At 48.1% G+C, this 19,680-nt stretch overlaps 1 protein-coding gene across 15 annotated transcripts in view; it reads right to left on the bottom strand.

Annotated features, from left to right (window-relative positions):
* The window catches only part of GRIP2 (glutamate receptor interacting protein 2), a 246,488-nt gene that overhangs the window by 66,878 nt on the left and 159,930 nt on the right, over positions 1 to 19,680 (bottom strand). Inside the window, exon 1 of one of the 15 annotated variants that reach the window (XM_068694241.1) lies at positions 17,364 to 17,424. The exons of 11 other annotated variants lie outside the window; for them this stretch is intronic. In XM_068694241.1, the coding sequence (XP_068550342.1) occupies positions 17,364 to 17,409 (46 nt within the window). In that variant the 5' untranslated portion in view covers positions 17,410 to 17,424. Of the gene's footprint in view, positions 1 to 3,253; positions 3,273 to 11,409; positions 12,071 to 17,363; positions 17,425 to 19,680 lie in introns of those variants that run through there. 3 more of the 15 variants (XM_068694243.1, XM_068694242.1, XM_068694247.1) reach the window with 3 other exon arrangements.

The following is a 19,680-nucleotide window of genomic DNA, read 5'->3' as shown; positions in this document are numbered from 1 at the left end:
TAAGAGCACATAACTCCTTAATGGAGAGACAGGAGAGCCAAAAATTGGGAAAGAAAGCTGTAGAAATTCAGCCTAGATGAGGGAATGTGTGTGTGTGTCCTCCCTTTGCACCCCATGAAAAAAATTAACCTCCTGGACACTGTGTTACTGAGCGCCTTATGACGGATGGGAATCTATCTAAAAATCATTCGGCACCCCTGTGACAAGGGATTTGGAGCATGATTCACAGTAACGAGCCTAAGCTCTTTGACCTGTACAATGCAGGGGTGAGACTGGGCTGTGAATGGCTCATTTGGGCTGAGAACAATCTGGTCTTAAAAAAAAAAAGAAAATAGAAGATGGCCATTTGGGCTGAGGCTAGCTGAAAAGCGAAAACACAGTTCAGTAAAAGGTCATTTTCATCCACAGCTCTTATCCGTGACTCTGGCCAGATCAGATCTTGAAATCCCACCCCCACCTGAAGGAGGATACGTCAGTGTTTCTCCAGCAGAGCCAAAAATCAGTGAGTGCCCAGGTTCCCTGTGCTACCTTTCTCTGCTCTGAGAGGAGAACCACAATACCCCTCCCCAACAGATACCCAGAGAAGTAGGAAAGAGACAGCATGAGCTTTGGAATAAACAATTTCACTGGGTATCCCTGAGCTTGTAAATAAGTCAGTTGAGACAAGAGCATTTTCCTCTAGGCTTTGCTACAGCTGGGTAACTTCTCCCAGTTTGGCAGGGATGTGGCAATAGCAAACTCCTTGTAGCAGGCAGTAGACAGGGCAGAGGAAAACCCACTGGATTCTGGAGAGATCCTCAGATGGACATCAGCAGCCCACGCACCAGCAAGATTTAACAAGGGGTGTGCAAGGATAGCCCCTCACGTTGGCTGTGAGGAAGGTCACCCTGCCCCGTCCAGGCTGCCATCCCTCTCTGCCCCCAGCTACAAACCTGCACTTGTGCAAGGAAAGGACCAGGAGATGAAATGAAGAACCAAATCTAAGAGACTTGCTGTGCCAGGTCAAGAGGTGGTGGAGACTGCTGCAGGTGCATGCGTGGTTTGAATCAATCTCAGGGACAACACCAAGTAGAAATTTTGTGCAAATCCCAAAAAAACAAAACAAAGCAAAAACAGAACAAATAGAAAAAACAAACAGGCAAATGAGGCAACAGAAGAGATGCACTTTGATGCAGCAACATTTAATAAAAGCTTGAGCAAGGGGTCTAGGGGTGAACTGAGAAAACAGATTTATTTAAGACCTAAAGGATGCCATCGGCACTAGCATGAAAAAGTCAAACTATGAGAGGCAGGTATCAAAGCTGCCCATAACCTTATTTGCTACTGCCCTGATCTCACCACCTCAGCAAGGCTATGGCTTCAAAAGCAGCAGTGAAAAATCAGAGCGGTCTGGTGAACCAGGACAACCCTGGTTCTTTTTGAGGACCCCAAAAACAGCCAGGACCGCTGGCAGATAGCATCCTAAGAGAAGGCACGCAATGCAGTAGGCTGCAAATCAGGTGCTTCGTCCTGGATTTGCACAGCATTCTGATGCAAAGTGTTTAAAAACCGGTGGGAGTCAAGAAGTAAGCAGCAGCAGGCAGTGTTAACTGTTTGAAAGGAAAGATTTCTGGCAGACTCATTTCAGACTCGTTTCCAGCTTATCCCTAAAGCTCTGCTAAACCTTACTAAGACTTAAGTCCCGTAAATGTGATTCTCCCCTCAGTGTTTAGCCGAGTAGCAATGTTTCAGAAAAGGTAAATAGCAAGTCGTGGGAGTTGGATTATTCATTCACGTGGTGAGAGCCGTTCTATATGAACATATACAGATGTTCCCACTTCAGGACTGATCTAAACATATGTAGATTTCAGACCCTGACACACAAACCATCCATTATGCAGTGGCCCATGTGCACGCCTGGGCTGCTTTTATCTTCAGCTGTGTCAGGAGGCTTCACAGGAGCTGTGCGAGAGATGGAAGAAGCTTACAGTTAAAAGACTAAAGGAAGTTTAAGGAAGAGCCTTGCTTAAAATGAAAGGAGGGAAGGAGAAAGCGAGAAATCAAAGAGCCAGGGACTATCAGATTTAGCAGGACAACAAGATGAAATAAGGAAGTTTCAAAGCTCAAAGATATTTGATGTTGGAAATGGTGTGGTCTGACCCCATCAACCCAGCTGTTAAAAATTTACCTGAAGTGCCCATTAAATCTTTTTTCCAGCAAGCCCTGCTCCTGCTTTTACCCCTCTTCTTGCTCCCCCTGCCTTGCCCTGGCTCACATCCCATCCTCCAAACAGGCGGATGTCCAGAGAGCAGCACACCACCACTGCGATGAAAGCGAGCATCTGCTTAGTATGAAAAATGGACAAGACCCCGCTCCAGAGGAGTTATTAATGCACTCCAGCTGTTTTATAGCTGCTTTCATCCAAATGGTTGTCTGCTTTCCAGTTGCTTCACATCGTACGGGTAGCACAAAGCAGGGGGAGAACACAGACTCAGCTACAGCCAGCACAGAAATTCCCGAAAGGCATGGAAAATCCTGCTGGAAATCAGAACACATTGCTGCAAGCTGGGCTCCGCCACCCTCTGAAAAGCTCACAAGAGATACTCTCCTGAGCACCTTTCTGAGCAAACAGGGACAGCCTCAGGATTTTCATGCTGAAATCCTGCTCTTCGAAGAATCTGAGCCGCACAGTCCTGAGCATTAATTTTCCCTTTGGGTTTTTTGGATGTTTAAAATCCAAAACTGCCCCAGCCAAAGGGGCTGGAGGAGCACAGATCCGAGAAGATGTCAGTAAGACGTCTCTGAAAAGGCACAGCTGGGAGTTGTGCAGCTCACGGAGGGTAGGAAGTGGCAAGGAGATCAGGGAAAACGTAGGTGTAACTAAAAACCGCAGAGTATCGAGGAGAGAGGAGACTCATGTCAGGAGCACAGCCCATTAAGTGTAATGCTTCACATTATGCTTCCCAAATATGCACTTAATTTTGATTCAACAAGCCACTTGTGCTAATAAAAATTAAAACCAGCAGGTTCTGTCGAGTGTGTAATAGACGTGTGGAAGAGCAGCGTGCTCAGGTATTCCTAAAATTAACTACAAGTACAAAGCCCAACTACTTTCCTAACCCCAGGGAAGCCTGGGCATGCTGCATAAATCACCATCCATCACTGGAAGCCAGCACAGCCCCTCACCACGGGGTCAGGCGTCTCCCCTTCCCTCTGTGCTGACCTCCAGAAGGGGCCTGGATGTCTCCAGGAGCAGATATTGCCAAGTGCTTACCTCCTGCCACCACCTGCTGGAACCAAAGGCAGCTGCCCAGCAGTATCCATGCCCTGCACGAGGATCAGTGCCAGCAGGTCTGTACGGGTGTAAAAACGGTGTGAGAGGGCTGAGTGGGTGTGCAGGGAGACAAAAGATTGGGCTCCGTGAACATTAGGCACAGCAGCTCCATTTAATGATTAAACACACGCGATTGTTTGCTTATAAAATGCAGTGGCACATAAATCTGCTCGGAGCTAATTGCCTATTATAGCTCATGGTACTGCTCGAGCTGGCTGCTGAATGATAAAGGGACTCAGACGGCAGAGGAAGCCAGCAGAGCTTTGCAGCTCACCGTACCCACAGCCTGGGAAGTGCTTGGTTCTCCAGCCTCTGCAGGGTGAGCACCCGTCCCCCCGCCAAGCCAGGGTGGACAGGAGGTCGGGGGTATTGAAGCACAAGGAATAAGGGGGGCTGCTCTGATTTCTTTTTTTGAAGTTGTTATTGTTAATAATAAAGCTTCTTTCCCTCGTTTTGTGTCTCTTTGCCAGCCTCACCAGCAGCTACCCAGACTTGGAGCTGGCCGACATTCACCTCCACCCTGCAGCAGCCCCGAGGAGTGGGGAACACAGAAGAAAAGAGCCACGTGCGGCACAGCGAGGGCAGGTGAGGAAGCAACAGACCATGGGGCGAAACGTGGGTTTGGAGCAAAACCAGATGTGCCTCCTTGCTCAGAGCCCTTCCACCTTCACTTTAATTTTAACTCCCCAGGTGCAAGGTCTACAAGGTGACCTTGGTCCAGATCTACACGTACCTCAGCAACTCCCCACTGATTTCCCTGGATTTCAGGCATATCCCTGTGGCTCTGCCCCAGGACCACCACCTCGTCCATTGCTACCCCCATACACACGCTTTGTCCCTCTGCTTGGCTTTGCTGGGTGCTGCAGGGTAGTCAGCAGAGGCTGGACCTGCAGGGAATCTGCCCTGAGCCCCCCTGCCCCCTGGGCGGCAGGGTTGAGATACACGAGCAGCACAGCGCGGCGTTTCATGGCAGGAAGGAACACGATCTGTTTACACAGCAGGTTATACGGGAAATGCATTACATTATTAAAAAAAATAATCTTGCAAAATGTGTACATTCTTCTTATGCCAAGAGTTTAATCCTACCCAAACAGCAGTGCATTCCACAAAGACGTTACCCCCTATAAATCACCGGGGCAGGAGCTGGCCATGTCCCTCAGATTTCGGGCTGAACCACCCACTGCGGCTCACAGGACAACGAAAGGGCATGGGAGGGGGAGCAGGACTGGGACTGGGACTCCTCAGGCGCTGGGAATGCCACAGCACAAGACCCCCAAAACAGCAGCAGACGCAGGATCAGGGACCCACATCCCTCCTCTGGGAAGGAGGAGGGTGCAACAAGGCAGGCTGATGCACCAAATCCCATTTGCATCCCTACGCCAGGGCAGCAAGGAGCCAGATCTCGCTCTTAGTGGCACCAGTTCCTGTCTGCCAGCACAAAAGCATTCAGGTTCTTTTTGCACACCACCTCTGCTCTCCCTAGCATCACCAGCTCTTAGCTTATAGCTTCGTTGGGCTATACCAAGAGAGCAATCATTACATACCGAGATTGGAAGCTGGAGAGTAGCTGGGTAGAAACCCACAGCTCCTTCCACCTCTCTGACGTGATTTCCTGAACTTGCACAGTAAGAAGCAGATCAGTCGGAGGATGACTAAGTTGGCTCATCTCCTCATACCCCGGCTATGCTAAACAACTTACAAGGCCGTTTTGGGACTGCTGTGCGGAGCAGTTTAACAATGATCTAACAAAAAAAATAAGATATTCCATCCTTTCATGGCTTCCAGGTGTTGGGACCAATTTACTTCACAGTAATTTTCATTTCTGGGCCTTTTTTCCCTCCTCCCCACAAAAACCTGCAGCTGCCAAACGGTGCTGGCAACTCCAGCAGCTAGGAAACGAATTTCCCTGTGAAGCAAATTCTTCCAGGATGAATTGAATGAAGGCAGAGCTCATAATTGCACATTACTGAAAACATTTCTGATAAAAAACTGGGGAGATATTTTTATCCGCATCTCCAGTTGAAAATTGCTGGGAAAGATGCTTTTGAAAAGCCATCATCCCCAAGCATGTAATTATCAGATCCTTGAACAAAAACACATGGCCAAAGAAAAAAAATTATTTCATTGAAATAAAGAATTGGAGACGGCGATTGTTGGGAATGGAAGGAGAGAAAATCATGTAACATCCTGTGTGCTCCTGCATGTCTCTGAAGTTACCAGACTGATTTGAAAATCCACAGATTAATAAATGTGACAGCTGAGAACATCAAGCTCGGTTAGTAATTTCTCTTGTTACGAACAGAATAATAATACTATTAAAAACCCCTCAGAAGCAGGCTGGCAGTCAGGCTGTCACAGCAGCAGCATTTCCCGACTCCCACGTAAGCACGCCTGTCTCGAAGCAGCACCCTGCCACCGCGAGCAGACAGCCACACAATGACCCGGGGCTCCTGTCCCAGCGAGGCTTAAGACCATGCACACCCTGATGGGATTACTCACACGCTAAAAATTATGCGGTATCCGAACTGACAGCTGGAAAGAGCCTTAAATGTTCTTATGCCTGCTGGCACTCAATCGCCAATTGATGAACATCGCTAAATATTTATTTGTGCTCTACTTTCCGGTTCTGCAGCAGCACCTCTTCCTGGTTGTTATTACTTCTTTGTTCCTTTTGTTCGCGACACCAAGCCACGGTTAAACATGAAACACAGGCACCTTTCCCTCCAACCTGCCCGGTGCCGCCTTCTGATCCTCCACGTAAAACTGCACATCACCTACTTAAGGAAGAAAATCCTATCACCAGCAATAGACACTGGCATCCACGAGCAAATACGAATTTTAATAGTCCATTTTCAAAAGAAATCAAATCCTCCATGCCCTGACACATATGAACACTTCAGCACTGTGGTTATCCTTGGCATATGTGGATTAAATAAGTGTAACAAACATCATAAAGAGTAACGAACCTGGCCAGAAAGCCCAAAGGCAGACATAACGCAGCACAGGGGGTCGGTCCCTTACCACAGGTCACTCGAAGCTGGAGCACGCCTCTTCCAGCTGCAATGAGACCTCCTTCAGCAGGCTGGCAGGGAGCTAAGCGAGGACTCCAAGTCAGGGCTGGAGAGAAAAGCTCAAGAGCAGTTGCTCAGCTGACACTAAGGGCTGACATTTTTATTAGATCTGTCCGGCTTTTGCATTAAAAGCATCCTTCTGCCTACAAGTGTGTGCTAATGAGCTGTGCCTGAGCACAATCTTTTAAGAGTGAGACCTCTGTGACCTCCGTACACAGAAGGGAGGGAACTGAAAGAAAAAAAAATAGATAACTCATTTCTACAGGCCAGGTGAAGTTTTAGGACATCACTTTTGTCTACTGTCTTCCACAAAAAGCAATTTGGTGGAAAGGCCCATCTCTAGAAAAGAGCAAGAACCCATTGTAACTGCATAGGTCAGTTCATTTACATTTAACATAGTTTAAAAAAAAAAAAATAAGACTTGAGAGAGCTGGCCACCGAGTCCTAAAGCCATCAGCAGGTATTCTTAAGCCTCTGTGGAGGATGGGTAAGGTATCACAGGACTGTATAAGACCAAAATGCAATGCTGAACTCAAACAAAACTAAACAGAAGTAATATCAGTGTAAGGGCAAGAGAACGACAAATCCATCCCCTTATCCTCAGTTCCTGGAATTGCCCATTGATGTGCGAGCTGCTAAAAGAGAACGGGGAGGACTAACTGCAAACCCGAAGCTACCACAGATAAGTCAACAAGAAGCCCACGCAACTTCTTTCTGTGGCAGAGCAGCATTTCTGGGTAGACAGAAAAGGCAAGTTGTTCTATCTCAAGTTCAGAAACGCTTCTGACACCATTTCATGTGCTATTTTTATAGGCATGTTTGGGAAGCAGGATACAGATGATTATGAAGTGTATGCAAAACTGATTGGGGAACCACACACTGAGAAAATTCATCAGTGGTGCACAATCAGAAGGGACGGATGTATTGAGTGAAGGTCTGTGGGGGCGCACCCCCACTCTGGTAAGGCTCCAGATATTCATAAAAAAACCTGGATGACTGCTGAGAGATAGCTCCTAGTAAGTTCATTGACAGGCACCAGCTAAGAGGGACTGGAATTAGGCTGGAAAACAAAATTTGAAACCAGAATGATTCATACATGTTTGAGAAAACAAACATACAATTCAGCAGAGGTGCACACAAGTTACCAGAACTGGGCAGGAATAACCAAATGAACAAAGGATGGGGGAAAACATCTAAGTGACAGTTCTGCAGGTGGACTTTTCAGATACTGTGGATCACAAACGAAAGAAAATTTCACAGTGCCATGCCATAGACAAGAAATCAAGGACCCAGGTGGTACACAGAGATGGGCATAGCCTGCAAGCTCTGTAAAATCCTTTCATTTCACCCAGCACTGATAAAAAGCCTCAGCTTGAATGCAGCACCCAGACTGGGGTACCACTGTTCAAGACAGACGTGGTCCAGCTGGAGTTCCTTCAGACTGAGGCAGGGCAGTGGGGTCAGACACGGAGAAGACCACAGCCTCTGAGGGTTGGGGAGGAAGGAGTTGTCTGCCCTAAGGAGAAGCGAGGAGGGAGCTTTGAGAAGAGTGATGCACAGAGGGAAGGAGCAATCTGTCACCTGTGTTAGGATAAGAAGCAGCAGCACCAAAACTGCAGATAAGGCAGAAAAGAAAATTGCAGAAATGCAGAAAGCCTTTCCTTAGTATTTAAGTCTAGTGAAAGAATTGGAGCTGTCAGATTGTTTCCAGCACGGATGCACTCACACACAAGGTGGATGGATGATAACGTAGGTATGGCTACATAATAGTTCAGTGCAGAAGGGCCCACACAAACTCAGTGACTTTTCAAACCTTCTGTCCAGTTTTGGCTCAAGGAAATTAAGATCACTGCGATTCAGCTCCAGACCCCAGGACGTCTGTCTTGGTACGTGCACACCATCTTCCTTTTCTCGTAATCTTTCATTTTGCTGCCACTGAGGCAAAGCTGACAGGGGATGTAAGCAGCTTGATGAGCAGGAGTTTTATTAAATAGCACTATTGCGATAAATTCTTTAATAAGAAAGATAAAATCTTTCCTCCTAGAAGGTTTATAGATAAAGATTACCTCCTGTCTTATTCTAGTGCCTCACATCAGTTCTCTGTCCCTTTCAGATATTGTTTCTCTGTTTCTCCCCCTGCCTATTTGGGAAGTTGGGAAGATCTGGGGCTATTGCAGAGAAAGCACAGCACTGAACAGGGGAGCTGATTCCCTGAAAATCAGCAGGCAGAAGGAGGCAAAGACCTATTAACCAGTCATTTTTCCTGGCCATTCCCACCCTGTAAATAAAGAATGAAGCTCAGGAAGAAGGCATGGGAAACTCTCACTGCTCTGCTTCCATCTCAATTACACTAAAAGCACAGCTTCTAACAGAAGGAAAAAAAAATACACTGAAGGGAAAAGCACAGAAGAACATACTGATCTGCTGACTTCCTTTCTTTTGCCTTCTATACAAACTGGGTTTTAAAATTTAAAAAACAAGGGGGGAGGGGGAGTGTTCAGAAATTCCCTGTGCTGCAGTCATTTGAGCATTTAACGTGGGCTGGTTTGTGTTGGGATCCTCAGCTGGTCACCTGCAGCAGCAGCAGGAAGAGACTCAGTGAGCTCTGTCACTCTGCCCACTCCTGCAGTGATCCTGCAGCAAGGACTCACTGAACATGAAGTTTACTAGAGCAAAACACAGAGCATCTTCCTGGACTTCAGAAAAGCCATAAAGCACTTCGGGGAAGTGATTGCAAGAAGGATTTGATTGCCATGTCTCTGTTGGAAACACGCTATTGCAGAGCCACACACGAGCTTACTCTAACCAGAAAATTCACCCCACCTTTCCACGACCCCTTGCATTTTCTGACTCTTCCCCTCTGAGAGACAGACAAAAGATCTGTGTTATGAAAACGTCCCACAAGAGAATGTTTCAGAGTGGCTGGTGGAGAGCTAAGAAATGAGAACCCCAATAACGGTGGGCCCAAGTCTGTAAGCACTCCTGAACTCCTGGATGCCTCTGTCAAAAAATCCATCCAGTTTCTGATCTTGCCTATCACACTTAAAATGCTAACGTAAGTGATAGAAACCAGCTCACTTTATTGCTTCCATCTCAGATGATTTCTAGATGAGGAGTCTCATGGAAAAGCCAGGAAAAAAAAAACACCACAACCTTGAGACAGCTGAGTGACCAAGAGAGCCCATCAAGCCTCAGCAAAACCAACCCCAATGCATTGCAATCAGTCCCCCTCAAAGCTTTTCTCTGGGCACTGAAATGACAGAAAAGGAGGAAGGGCAGACACCAGACAAGGTGGGCACCCTTCCCTCCATCCCTCTTTGCTCCGTGGCAGGTGCAAAGGACGGCCTCATCTGCGGGATGCTGAGGGAACCAGCATCTGGCTGCTGAGAGCATGGGCTTGGTCCTCAGGAGTGCCACCAGCTCAAGCCGTAAGGCTCTGAAGAAGGCTTCCCCACCAGCTCAGTGACTGCACCATGTCCTTATTGGTGGCAGAACTACACACAACATTGACCCAAGGTCCTACAACAAAGGTTTGGGGCTGAGCGCAAGAATATTTCTCAATCCATCACCCACCGCCCAAACAACATCACAATTTGCAGCAACACTGCGACCACTGGGACTTGAATGAATGAAGCACCAGATGCCTCTGGTGACAAGGAACTGGACAAAAGGTTCTACTCCACGGCTGGAGGCATCCAGGAGATTCCTCCAGTGCAGTCGGTGCCAGCCACCTCTGAGCTTGGGGCCCATTTTATGGCTCAGCCCCAAGAGTAACAGGAGCTCCTGCCAAGCTGTTTTTTGATCTTTCCACGAAACGGCTGCATTCCTGCCCCGTTAAATCACGTGCCTGGACTTCTGCTGCCTACTGAGGCTCATCGCCAGGGTTCAGGCAGCTTTGAAACAAGCCCCAGCCCCCAGACAACTCATTGCTGTGCCACTTCGGTGAGTGGACACTGCATCTAGTCAACACCCATGGAATTAGGCAACACAGCCAGGCTAAGCTGCTTTGCACCTGGGTGACTTTACTTCTCAGATTTAGGGAAAAAAAATTCTGAAGTTAGGTTCATGCTTCAGGGCATCTAGTATTTGTACACCAAGGAGAGTACAAAGTCAGCCCTACACTGCTTTAGGCAATGTAAAATGATTATAAAATGCCACTGTACTTCCAGCTCCAGTATCTTTGCTTGCAGAAGGGAAACGCTTGCATCAGAGCAGAAGAGCATGCTCCATGCAGTACATTTAGCTGCAACAAGCCGAGCTACAGCATGCAACAAAGTACTGGAACACTGCACCCAGCTGGAAATACCCAGCCCGTCCATCTGGAGAGCCTGGGGCCAGGCTGTGGTGGCTGTGCCCTCTGCAGAGGTGCCTTTCTACACTTACATACCCACTCCTGCGCAGAGACGAAAGCGATTTCTGACACTCCACTGTAGTACAGTAACTCACTCCAGGTTTCTAAGACAGGGGTTAGCATCTTGTTGCAATGGCAGATTTCTGGCACACGCTGCAATATCTGATAGCACAGCAGTGGATGACACTGGAGGTAGGGGTGCCGGCAGTGATCTGGCCGTGTCAGCAGAGCCCCTCAGCCCTCTCCCCCCCAGCAGCCCTCCTCTCACCACAACTGGATGCCCAGCTCGCTCACACACTGATCTCCTAAATCAGGCGAGCCACCTTTAGCTTTTGGTAAAGAAAAAATAAAGGCAGCTGCACAGGCTCCGCAGCGCTGCCCTGAGAACAGACCCGGGGGCTGCCAGCTCCCAGCCCCAGGGTGGGTGGCCTGGAGGGGGCTCTCAGGACAAAAATCCTTTCCGGAGAAGCAGGGACAGGTTTTCAAAATTCAAGCAATTTATTCCCAGCTTGTATGCAAAGCTTTGGATTGGTAACGCACACACACACCCCGCCGAAAGGAGCGCGTGGAATTGTTAGCGATATTTAAGGGGGTGAAAGGAAACCAGAGCAAACAAAAGTAAACTGTTGGAAGAGGAGGAAAAGCAAATAATATATACATATAGGTTCACTCACCAAAGTCTGACTGCAAGTCCTTTTTCAGCCCACACAGCATGCCTGCTGTCGCCTAGGAAATCATCCAGCGCCCCCCAGCCCGGGAACCAAAGGAAGAAAAAGAAAGAAACCGTCCTGGCCGCTCCAGTTTGCAGGCACCCGAAGCCGCTGCGATCCTTTAGAAAGAAAGGTCTTTAGTGGGGGCTCTCCGGTCGTTTCGATAGGAAAATGAAGGCGGTGGAGCTGGAAATCCCGGCTCGGAGCGACCGGCCGGCGAGGCTGCAGCTGGAGAGGAGGCGACTGAGAGCGACGGGGGGCGGCAAGAGGGCGACCCCTCACGGCTCCCCAGGACCCTTCACGGCTCCTCTCGGCTCCCCACGACCCCTCACGGTCCCTCAAGACCGCTCACGGCTCCTCACAGCCCCTCAAGGTCCCTCACAGCGCCTCACGGTCCCTCACGGCCCCTCACGCCCGGGGCGGGGACGGCCCCCGGGGGAGCTGCCGGCCCGCCTCTGTCCTTCATGGGGATTTCAGGCAGCGGGAGAGTTTCACAAGGGGGAAATCGGACGAATTCAGCTGAAGCACAAGGGGAAATCAGGCAGCCGGTGTTGGGGGGAGCAATGCTGGGAGCCCCCGGGCTGCGGCAGCGGGGCTGAACGCAAGGAGCGGCTGCGGCTGCCGCGCTGCCTGACACACTTTCCCCCACCCCCTCTCGGCAAGTGCAGGCAGAGCCTCCAGCACCTCTCAAGGCAATGTCAGGCTGCTCCTGGTGCCTGAGCTGCCTCCCCGAGCTGCAGCCTTGTAGCATGCTTACAGGGCTTTAAATCTTTCTTGGGAACCGCCACCGGCCAAAGGCACCCGAGGCCGCTGCAGGGGCTGGGTGGTGGTGTGGTGGGACATGGGCATGGTGTACTGGGTGCGATGCTTCCCACGTCGCCCCAAGGAGTTCTTCTCCTCCTGGTCCTGCACTGAGGTGGAGAAAGGGTGCTGGACCAGAGAGAAATTGCTGCAATCAGCCAGCACTCGCTACGTTTGCTGCTGAAATTAAAAGTGAAGCTGCGCTGACCTGCAGGCCCTGCTCTGGTGTGCTGCGAGATACAACAAACGCCCTGTGTGTGTACTGACCAGCCCACGCCTCATGTCCAAAAGGCAGCTTTCACCATAGCTGCTGGATCCCCTTGGGAACCAGCATCACCTACAGCAGCAGGATTATATCCACAAACAGTGAAGAGCGAGCAAAATTTGGGGTTTGTGAAGAGCCCATGCAAAGCTCAGTGTGGGCTGAGGCATGGCAGCACAAAGGCTATCTATGGTTTCGTAGGAGGGTCCAGTTGTTTGGGACTGCCGTGATGTTTGGTTAAAAGTGGCAAAGAGCTTACAAGTTTTGAGGGAAGCTCCCACACAGGCAGCAAGCTGAAGTCTTGTTCCCTTAGGAAACCAAAATGGGATAGCTCAACAGGACCCGAACACATCCAGCAGAAAGTTTTGCAGACCTGGGAACCCCAACTAACTGTGGATGGTCCGCATGGAGGAGGGAACTGGGTGCCAGCCTAATACCAGAGTTTTTGCCTAGATTAAAATGCAGCAACATCTTTATTTTGGGCCAAACTCAGCTGTTTCATGCACAGACAACTTATACAAAAGCAATAAAATTACTAAGTAAGAAAAACCTACTTACAAAAGAGATATTTTGGTCCATAATTTGTTTTTAAGAAGTTGTTCAGTCTGACAATAGATTTAATTAGTAATTGAGCTGAAATTTGTAATTAGAAGTCTTTTCACACAGCTATTAATGCTTTTGCTGCAAAGAAATCTCATCTTAAAGGAAAAAAAAAGAATCTCCAGTTGCACCACAAATACAAGAAGCTGCTGCTAATTTGGGAGCAGCACATTGCTTGGGATGCCATGAAATGGACGTCTCCAATAGGATGTTTTAAAGAAATGCTAAAAACAATCATTTATGCTCATGCCACCATGAAGATTTTCCCAGAATATCTGCTGCATTGAGAAGGGGCATGAGAGGACAGGGCTGCTACACAGTTGGAGCTGCTTGGTTTCGTGGGTGAGAACTGGACGGAGCTGCCCCACTCCTCTGCTGCCAGGGGAGGACGAAGAGGCATTTTGGCACTTCAGACCCAGAACTGTTTGTAGCATTTGCTGAGCTGGCTGGCAAGAGCACAGCCTGCCAGAGGCCTGGAGAGGAGAGGATAAAGATGTTTACTCTATGGTTTCTGGCCAAAACCCATCAACATGATGCTTGCTTCATGTTTCAGGTGGCAGTATATTAAAACCAGTTGAAGCGAATAGCTTGAGTCTCTCATGGGAGGGAAAAGGGCACACCGTACACACTGACAAAATTAGGCAGCCAGAAAAGACACATTATGACATCAAAATATATAGGTGTCATAAAAGTGTGAGGCATCAACCTAAATCATGGCTTGACAAACTTGAGTAACCATAAGTAGAGCTTTGACTTTTCATGAACACTCTGTACACTCTCCTCTACCTCCTGTGTGCCCTGAACTAGCAGCTACCTAAAAATGTTCTTGCAATATCAACTGCTAAACAAGCCTCATCTAAAATAATGTCTATTTACCCACACACTGAGCCCACTGGAAATAGTGGATTTGGTGGGTAGAGGGGTGTTAAAAAAAAAAAATAATTTTTTTTAAGGACCTTTCCACATTACACACACATACCAGCACCTGGTTTATCGTTTCTTGTACCCAACGCATACTGCACTGCTCTTGGACTTAATATCCTTCCCCAGAGCAAACTTTCAATCCTCCCAGAACCTCAGCAGGAGTGAAGCCGCAAATCTCACGTGGTCTAAATTGGTTGGGATGACATTTGCAAAACTGACTTTTATGCAAACAAGATAGAGAGGACAGCAGAGGAAAGATCACAGGCTATTCAGAATATTAATTATTTAGTCTGCTGCTCGATGGATACTTGTTCCTGCGACTTAAACCATTACTTATTTAATCACTTCCAAAAGCATCTTTGTCAGAAGTCACAGGACTGGGGAACACTACAGCAAGATCCCGAAATGGGTCATTTAGCACCGAACATGCTCTGAGCCCGGGAGAACACGGAGAGGATCTTACATCACTCCACATTAGGAAGTCTCAGGAGATTCTCTGAAGACAGCTGAATGAACGTAATGAACAGTCAGCCACAGAGAAACGAGGAGGCAAAACACCCAACCACGCGCACTTACGGCACGCAGAGAAATGCCGAAGTTCTAACCACACACAAAAATCACATTAATAGCAACAGAAATTGCTTTGGGTTAGGGAAGGTTCATAACAGACTGATGCAGATGCTTTCTATTTCTTTAAAATTCAGATCTTAAATTGAGATTTTTTCATTGCTAGCTCCTTCTCCCCAGCTACCTCTTCCATTTAGGAATAGACCCCTGCATATCAGGGGCTGCCTGGGGCTGCACACCCCCCTGCCTGCTCACCTCCCCCTCAAGGCTTGGTTCTGGCGCAGCAGACCCAGTGCTCCCAGATGGCTTTCCAGGAAAGCTGTTCTTTTACTGGGAACTCCAACCCGGCTCTGCACAAAACCAGGAGGTCTGGGGAGCCTACACCCCTCCTCGACTGAACTGGGCTTTCAGCTGATGTGGAAGAGGAGGAGGAGGGAGAAGAGGAAGGCCCATTACTCTCTTGCTGGAAGAGGTTTCACAGATGATTACCCAGCTTTCCACTGGCCCCACATTTGCTCCATTTCATCCTCTCCAGTTTTTCTTAGCTGTACTTATTCAGAAACCCTGGACAACTGCATGCCAGCCTGAGGCTTGCAGCAGGGCTTTGGCCTAAGCAGATGCCCTGTTTTTAGCACACAGACCCAAAATGCAACGCACTCCTTTATTTACATATTCTTATGGGAAGGGGAGAATGGAGTTTATAAAAAAATCTTTGAAGAAATCTCCTATGTAAACCATTTAATAACGGAGCCAGAGGAAGAACTCTTTGATTATCCTTTCCTTTAAGTGCAAATTCCAGCAGCCAGTCCTAAACATTAACTTATTAGAGGTAATGAACACCACAAGATAAATTTACCCATCCGGTAGGCAATTAGAGCTCCCCGCTGCATGTACACACAGAGCACCAAGACGGAGAACATTGCTAAAGGTACTTCCAAGGCCCTCATCCATCCCGTTCACCTCTAGAGCACACTAAAACCGTCACCGCACATTTTTCTGCTTAACCATTTCAGGAGACATCTGCATCTATCATTGCCTGGCTGCACTGAGGGGAATTGGGGGAGAAGCTGGTGGTGAGTACAGGATGCCTCACGGAGCTCTGTAATGGGCAGAAGGCAGTGCTGCAGTGACCTTTCCTTGTGATACTGTCAATTTGGTGCTCCCCAATTACGCATTTTGCCTGTGCACCAGCATCTGTAACCAGACTGAAATGCGTGTTAAGGCAGCAGGCTTCTAGGTCAGGAAGTTTCAAAATGTAATTATTGGGTTTTCCAGTCTTAAAAACTGAAACTCTTCCCAATGACCAATGTCCCCAGGCAACCTCAGCAGCTCTCCCTCCCTCCTAATAGAGCAGGGGAATATTTCCTTCTATACCCCATGTAGATGCAAGCCCAGGCACTTGGATTTCTACTTGCTAAAATTACAAAGTGTTTTCTTAGGGGAAAACATCCCATCCTCAGTCTGTGCCTAGGACAACACTGATCACCTACCTCCAAATCAGTCTGTTCTTCTCCTTTGGACCCCCAGAAATAAATTAGAACCTGCAATGGCTCAGCCCTTTCCTTTTTCAAGTGTCTACCAGAGAACTGACTTACCTAGAAGATTTTTAGCCTAAAAGGAGGAGAGAAAGCATCTTGAGTTAATGGGAGTCACGAGCCCTTGCCAGAACCACACCCCCACCAAGGCATGGCCTCACACCACCCAAAGCATTTTCTAGCTTTGTGGGTTTAACCTTAACGGCTCACCTACCTCCTCTGGGCAATTCCTGCTTACCCCCTCCTTTAGCTAACACTTCAGTCGGTGAGCTGAAGTTGTACACACAGGTCCAAAACCCAGTAAAAGAAGCTCAGACTTGTAATGCTCGGTCTGGGTGGGGAGCAGGCAGTGCTCTGAGCTCTGGGGAGTGACTGCATTTATGGGTCCTTCCCGTAAAGCCTTACTTCTTGCTAGGCAAAAGTACTGCCCTGCTTCTTTCCCCCACTTCTTTCTCCTTATATATGCCATGCAATTTTTTTGTTACGTCACAGAGCATTAGAGGAAATCCCACCATTTACCCCAACCTGTGGATTTCTAGATTTGGGTAATCAGAATAGGAACAATTCAGGGTAGGAGACTCCAGTACTGCTAAGAGAAACAGCAGAAGACAAATAGGCTGCAGCAAAATGCAAGATCCCCTATTCCTCAGCCAGCCCTAATGATGCCGAAGAGCTCATTCAGGGACCTTGTTAGCAGAGGTCAGCCCAACAAAAGTGAATGTCAGCTTTCTGACATTTTTTAAGCTAAATGAAGATCAGCTGGAGAACACGCAGCAATAAGCAATGCAGCAGGAAGGTAACGACCCATCGGCAGCCACCAGCAAGGTGGGATTTTATGACCTGGCAGGTCTGAGGGTTCTCTGAAAGCAGCACATACAGCATTCAGAAGCAGATTTTTTGCTTTCACCCAGCCAAAGCATCTCTCTCCACCTCTGTGGCTGTCCTGGACAGAACAAGCACTTTCACAGGGCAAAACAAACACATCCATATAGCAATGGTCCTAATTAGCTTTACTTTTCTTGTGCTTCTTTTATTTTTCCTTCCAAATCATTTCATAGCAATGTAGCTAGCAGATATAAAACAGCCTTGGGACACAAGTCAGATCCTCTTGAGCACATATTGAACCAGTTCAGCAGAGAACTGGGCGTGAATGGAGGAACCACACAGAAACAGAGACCAAAAGCTGCACCACGTTGCAGAAAGAAACCAAAATGCTTAGCAGCTCCCACCTTCTGGGCTAGTAGTGATCAGTGCTCCAGCATGATAGCAACTCATTTACAGCTATGAATCCAGAGGGAAAATAAGTGTCCAAGTTCTTCAGTGATGGAACTGGTTCTCAATTTAAGGCCATTAAATCACTCCAATTTACAGTGGATGCATGGCAGCTGCGCTTGGCATCTCAGTATTAGCACCAGCACTCACCTGGCAGGGCCTGTTCACAACTGCTCCTCTTAGGCAGAAATGCTGCTTCTTTTTCATATTTGGGTAATATTGCCAAAAACAAGAATAGCAGTGGGCCTGTATTAGCAGCAGCCAGCATCCACCCTCCTTCCCCAGCCTAGGCAGGCAGTTCAGATTAAAAAAGCTCCATCACACAGACAATAATCATTAGAAGGAGAGGGGAAGCATATCCCACTATGGACTTCTGTTCTCCCCTCTCCTCATTCTTCCCCAAAATTCAGGACAGCAAGTCTTGCATCCTTCCAGCAGCAGTAATATGGGCCCTGGCACATCTCACCCCAAAGAAGAGATGCAGCACTATAGCTTACTGGGGCCTGAAGGACAGGTCTGAACGTTTAGTCACATCCAGCTCCACTCCTCTCTTGAGGGAAGGAAAACTTCTGCATCTTCCCTTTAGAGATTTATCTTGGCATCCATATTTTCAGACAACACTGCCAACGCAGATGGAAAAATAAGCAAGTGGGTCATCAGTCTTTGCAGTTGTCACCCGGTTTCTTTTCAATGAGTAGCAGTGTAACAATGCATTAACAATAAATGAAATGCTGTGTTAACACTAATTTGCATAGTACGGAGCCACAGTATTTTGCTTCCTCTATTCTCCTTCCAAACTCTCCTGACCTGCATATGAATCAAGATGAAATTTAATTGCTGGGGCATTCAGCAGAATCACTGAATTCCTGCTTAATGAGGCTTCATTTGTACTCTGTAGCATCAGATACCTTCTCTCCAAGGTGCTGCGTTAACTAGTTCAGATGTAAAATATTTTTCAAGGCTCATTTTCATATTCATTTTGACAGTCAAAGAAACAGCAGGAAAAGCATCAACTGCAAAAAGCCGACGTTAGTATCAGTAGCATGATAAGGCTAGCAAGATCCCAAGAGCACCAAGCCATATTCCTTACACACACACACACAAAAACAACTAATGACTTTTCTATCTGCTGCTATGCACCACCTTACAGCATCTACGCTGAGCAACTCTTCTAGAAAAGACAAGGCAAAGCTAGGTGGGACGTGGCCAAGGTCTGCCTGGGAGCCAGCCAACAACCAGGAACACCACCAATCATTTTGGTGACTCACAAAAAGCGCAGCCCACAGCGCACCCAGAAGCCAGAGCCTCCGGGTGGCTCTGCATTCAGACAGCTCATTGAGCTTACCTCATTCAAAAGTCCTTGGCTGTGGTCAGAGGGCTCATTTCCTCGTCAGGTGCCTCAGCCTACGTAGCTGAACGGTTGCCTGAAAAAACAGCTTTCTTCTCTTTTTTTTTTGCTTCTGTGTAGCACAGCCACCAGCAGCAGCGCAGGCAGGGCTGCCCTGCAGTTGTGCATAGGAACCAACGCCTCGAGCCCCCTGAATTGCAGCTGACCACATTTCCTTGAGACGACTCAAAAGGCCCTACAGTGATGTGCAGCATCCCAACATGGGGTGAAAGCAGGCCAGGCTCCCTCGGTGCTGCAGGAAGGCTCCCGGCTCCAGCCAGGTGCCCCAGCAGCAATACAGCTTGCAGCAGACGCCTTTGGACAGAGTCGATGAGCAGCATATTTTGGGGTGAGGCACATCCATCTGCTGGTTTGGCTCCAGCACCAAATTATGAAGTTTTACCTCCCAAGCTGGGACAAAGCGGAGCCACACACAGCCACAGGTAACCCCCAGGTGCTGGGACCACTTATATATAAGGAGGTATTTGGGCTTTGGAGCACGTGGAGCTCCCCGAGGGACTGCAAATTGTTTATTATTGCAGGCTTGTGAGATGGGATCAGCCTCCCTTCTCCCATCCTGACTCCACAGGAACAGTTACAGCACGCTGGTAGCAGTAGGTGAAGGTTTATCCTTTTTCTTAGGAGTTACAGAAACCTATAAAAGTCCTGTTTACAGCTCACCACCCTCACAGGTCCGAGCAACAACTGTGAATTTGTGCTGGCTGCAATAGGCAGAAGAGGGACCACAGTCAGTCTGCCATTTGCATCATAAGGGAAAAGAGTGGGGAATAGGGTACGGCGCAAAGTCGGCCCTAATTATCCCAGGGTAGCTAATTATAAAGGATGTAAATTGACAGAAATAAAACCACATGGTCAATAATAGTGTT

Source organism: Anas acuta, chromosome 11, assembly GCF_963932015.1.
Source record: "Anas acuta chromosome 11, bAnaAcu1.1, whole genome shotgun sequence".
NCBI classification, from domain to species: domain Eukaryota; kingdom Metazoa; phylum Chordata; class Aves; order Anseriformes; family Anatidae; genus Anas; species Anas acuta.
This window is presented reverse-complemented; position numbering and strand designations above follow the sequence as displayed.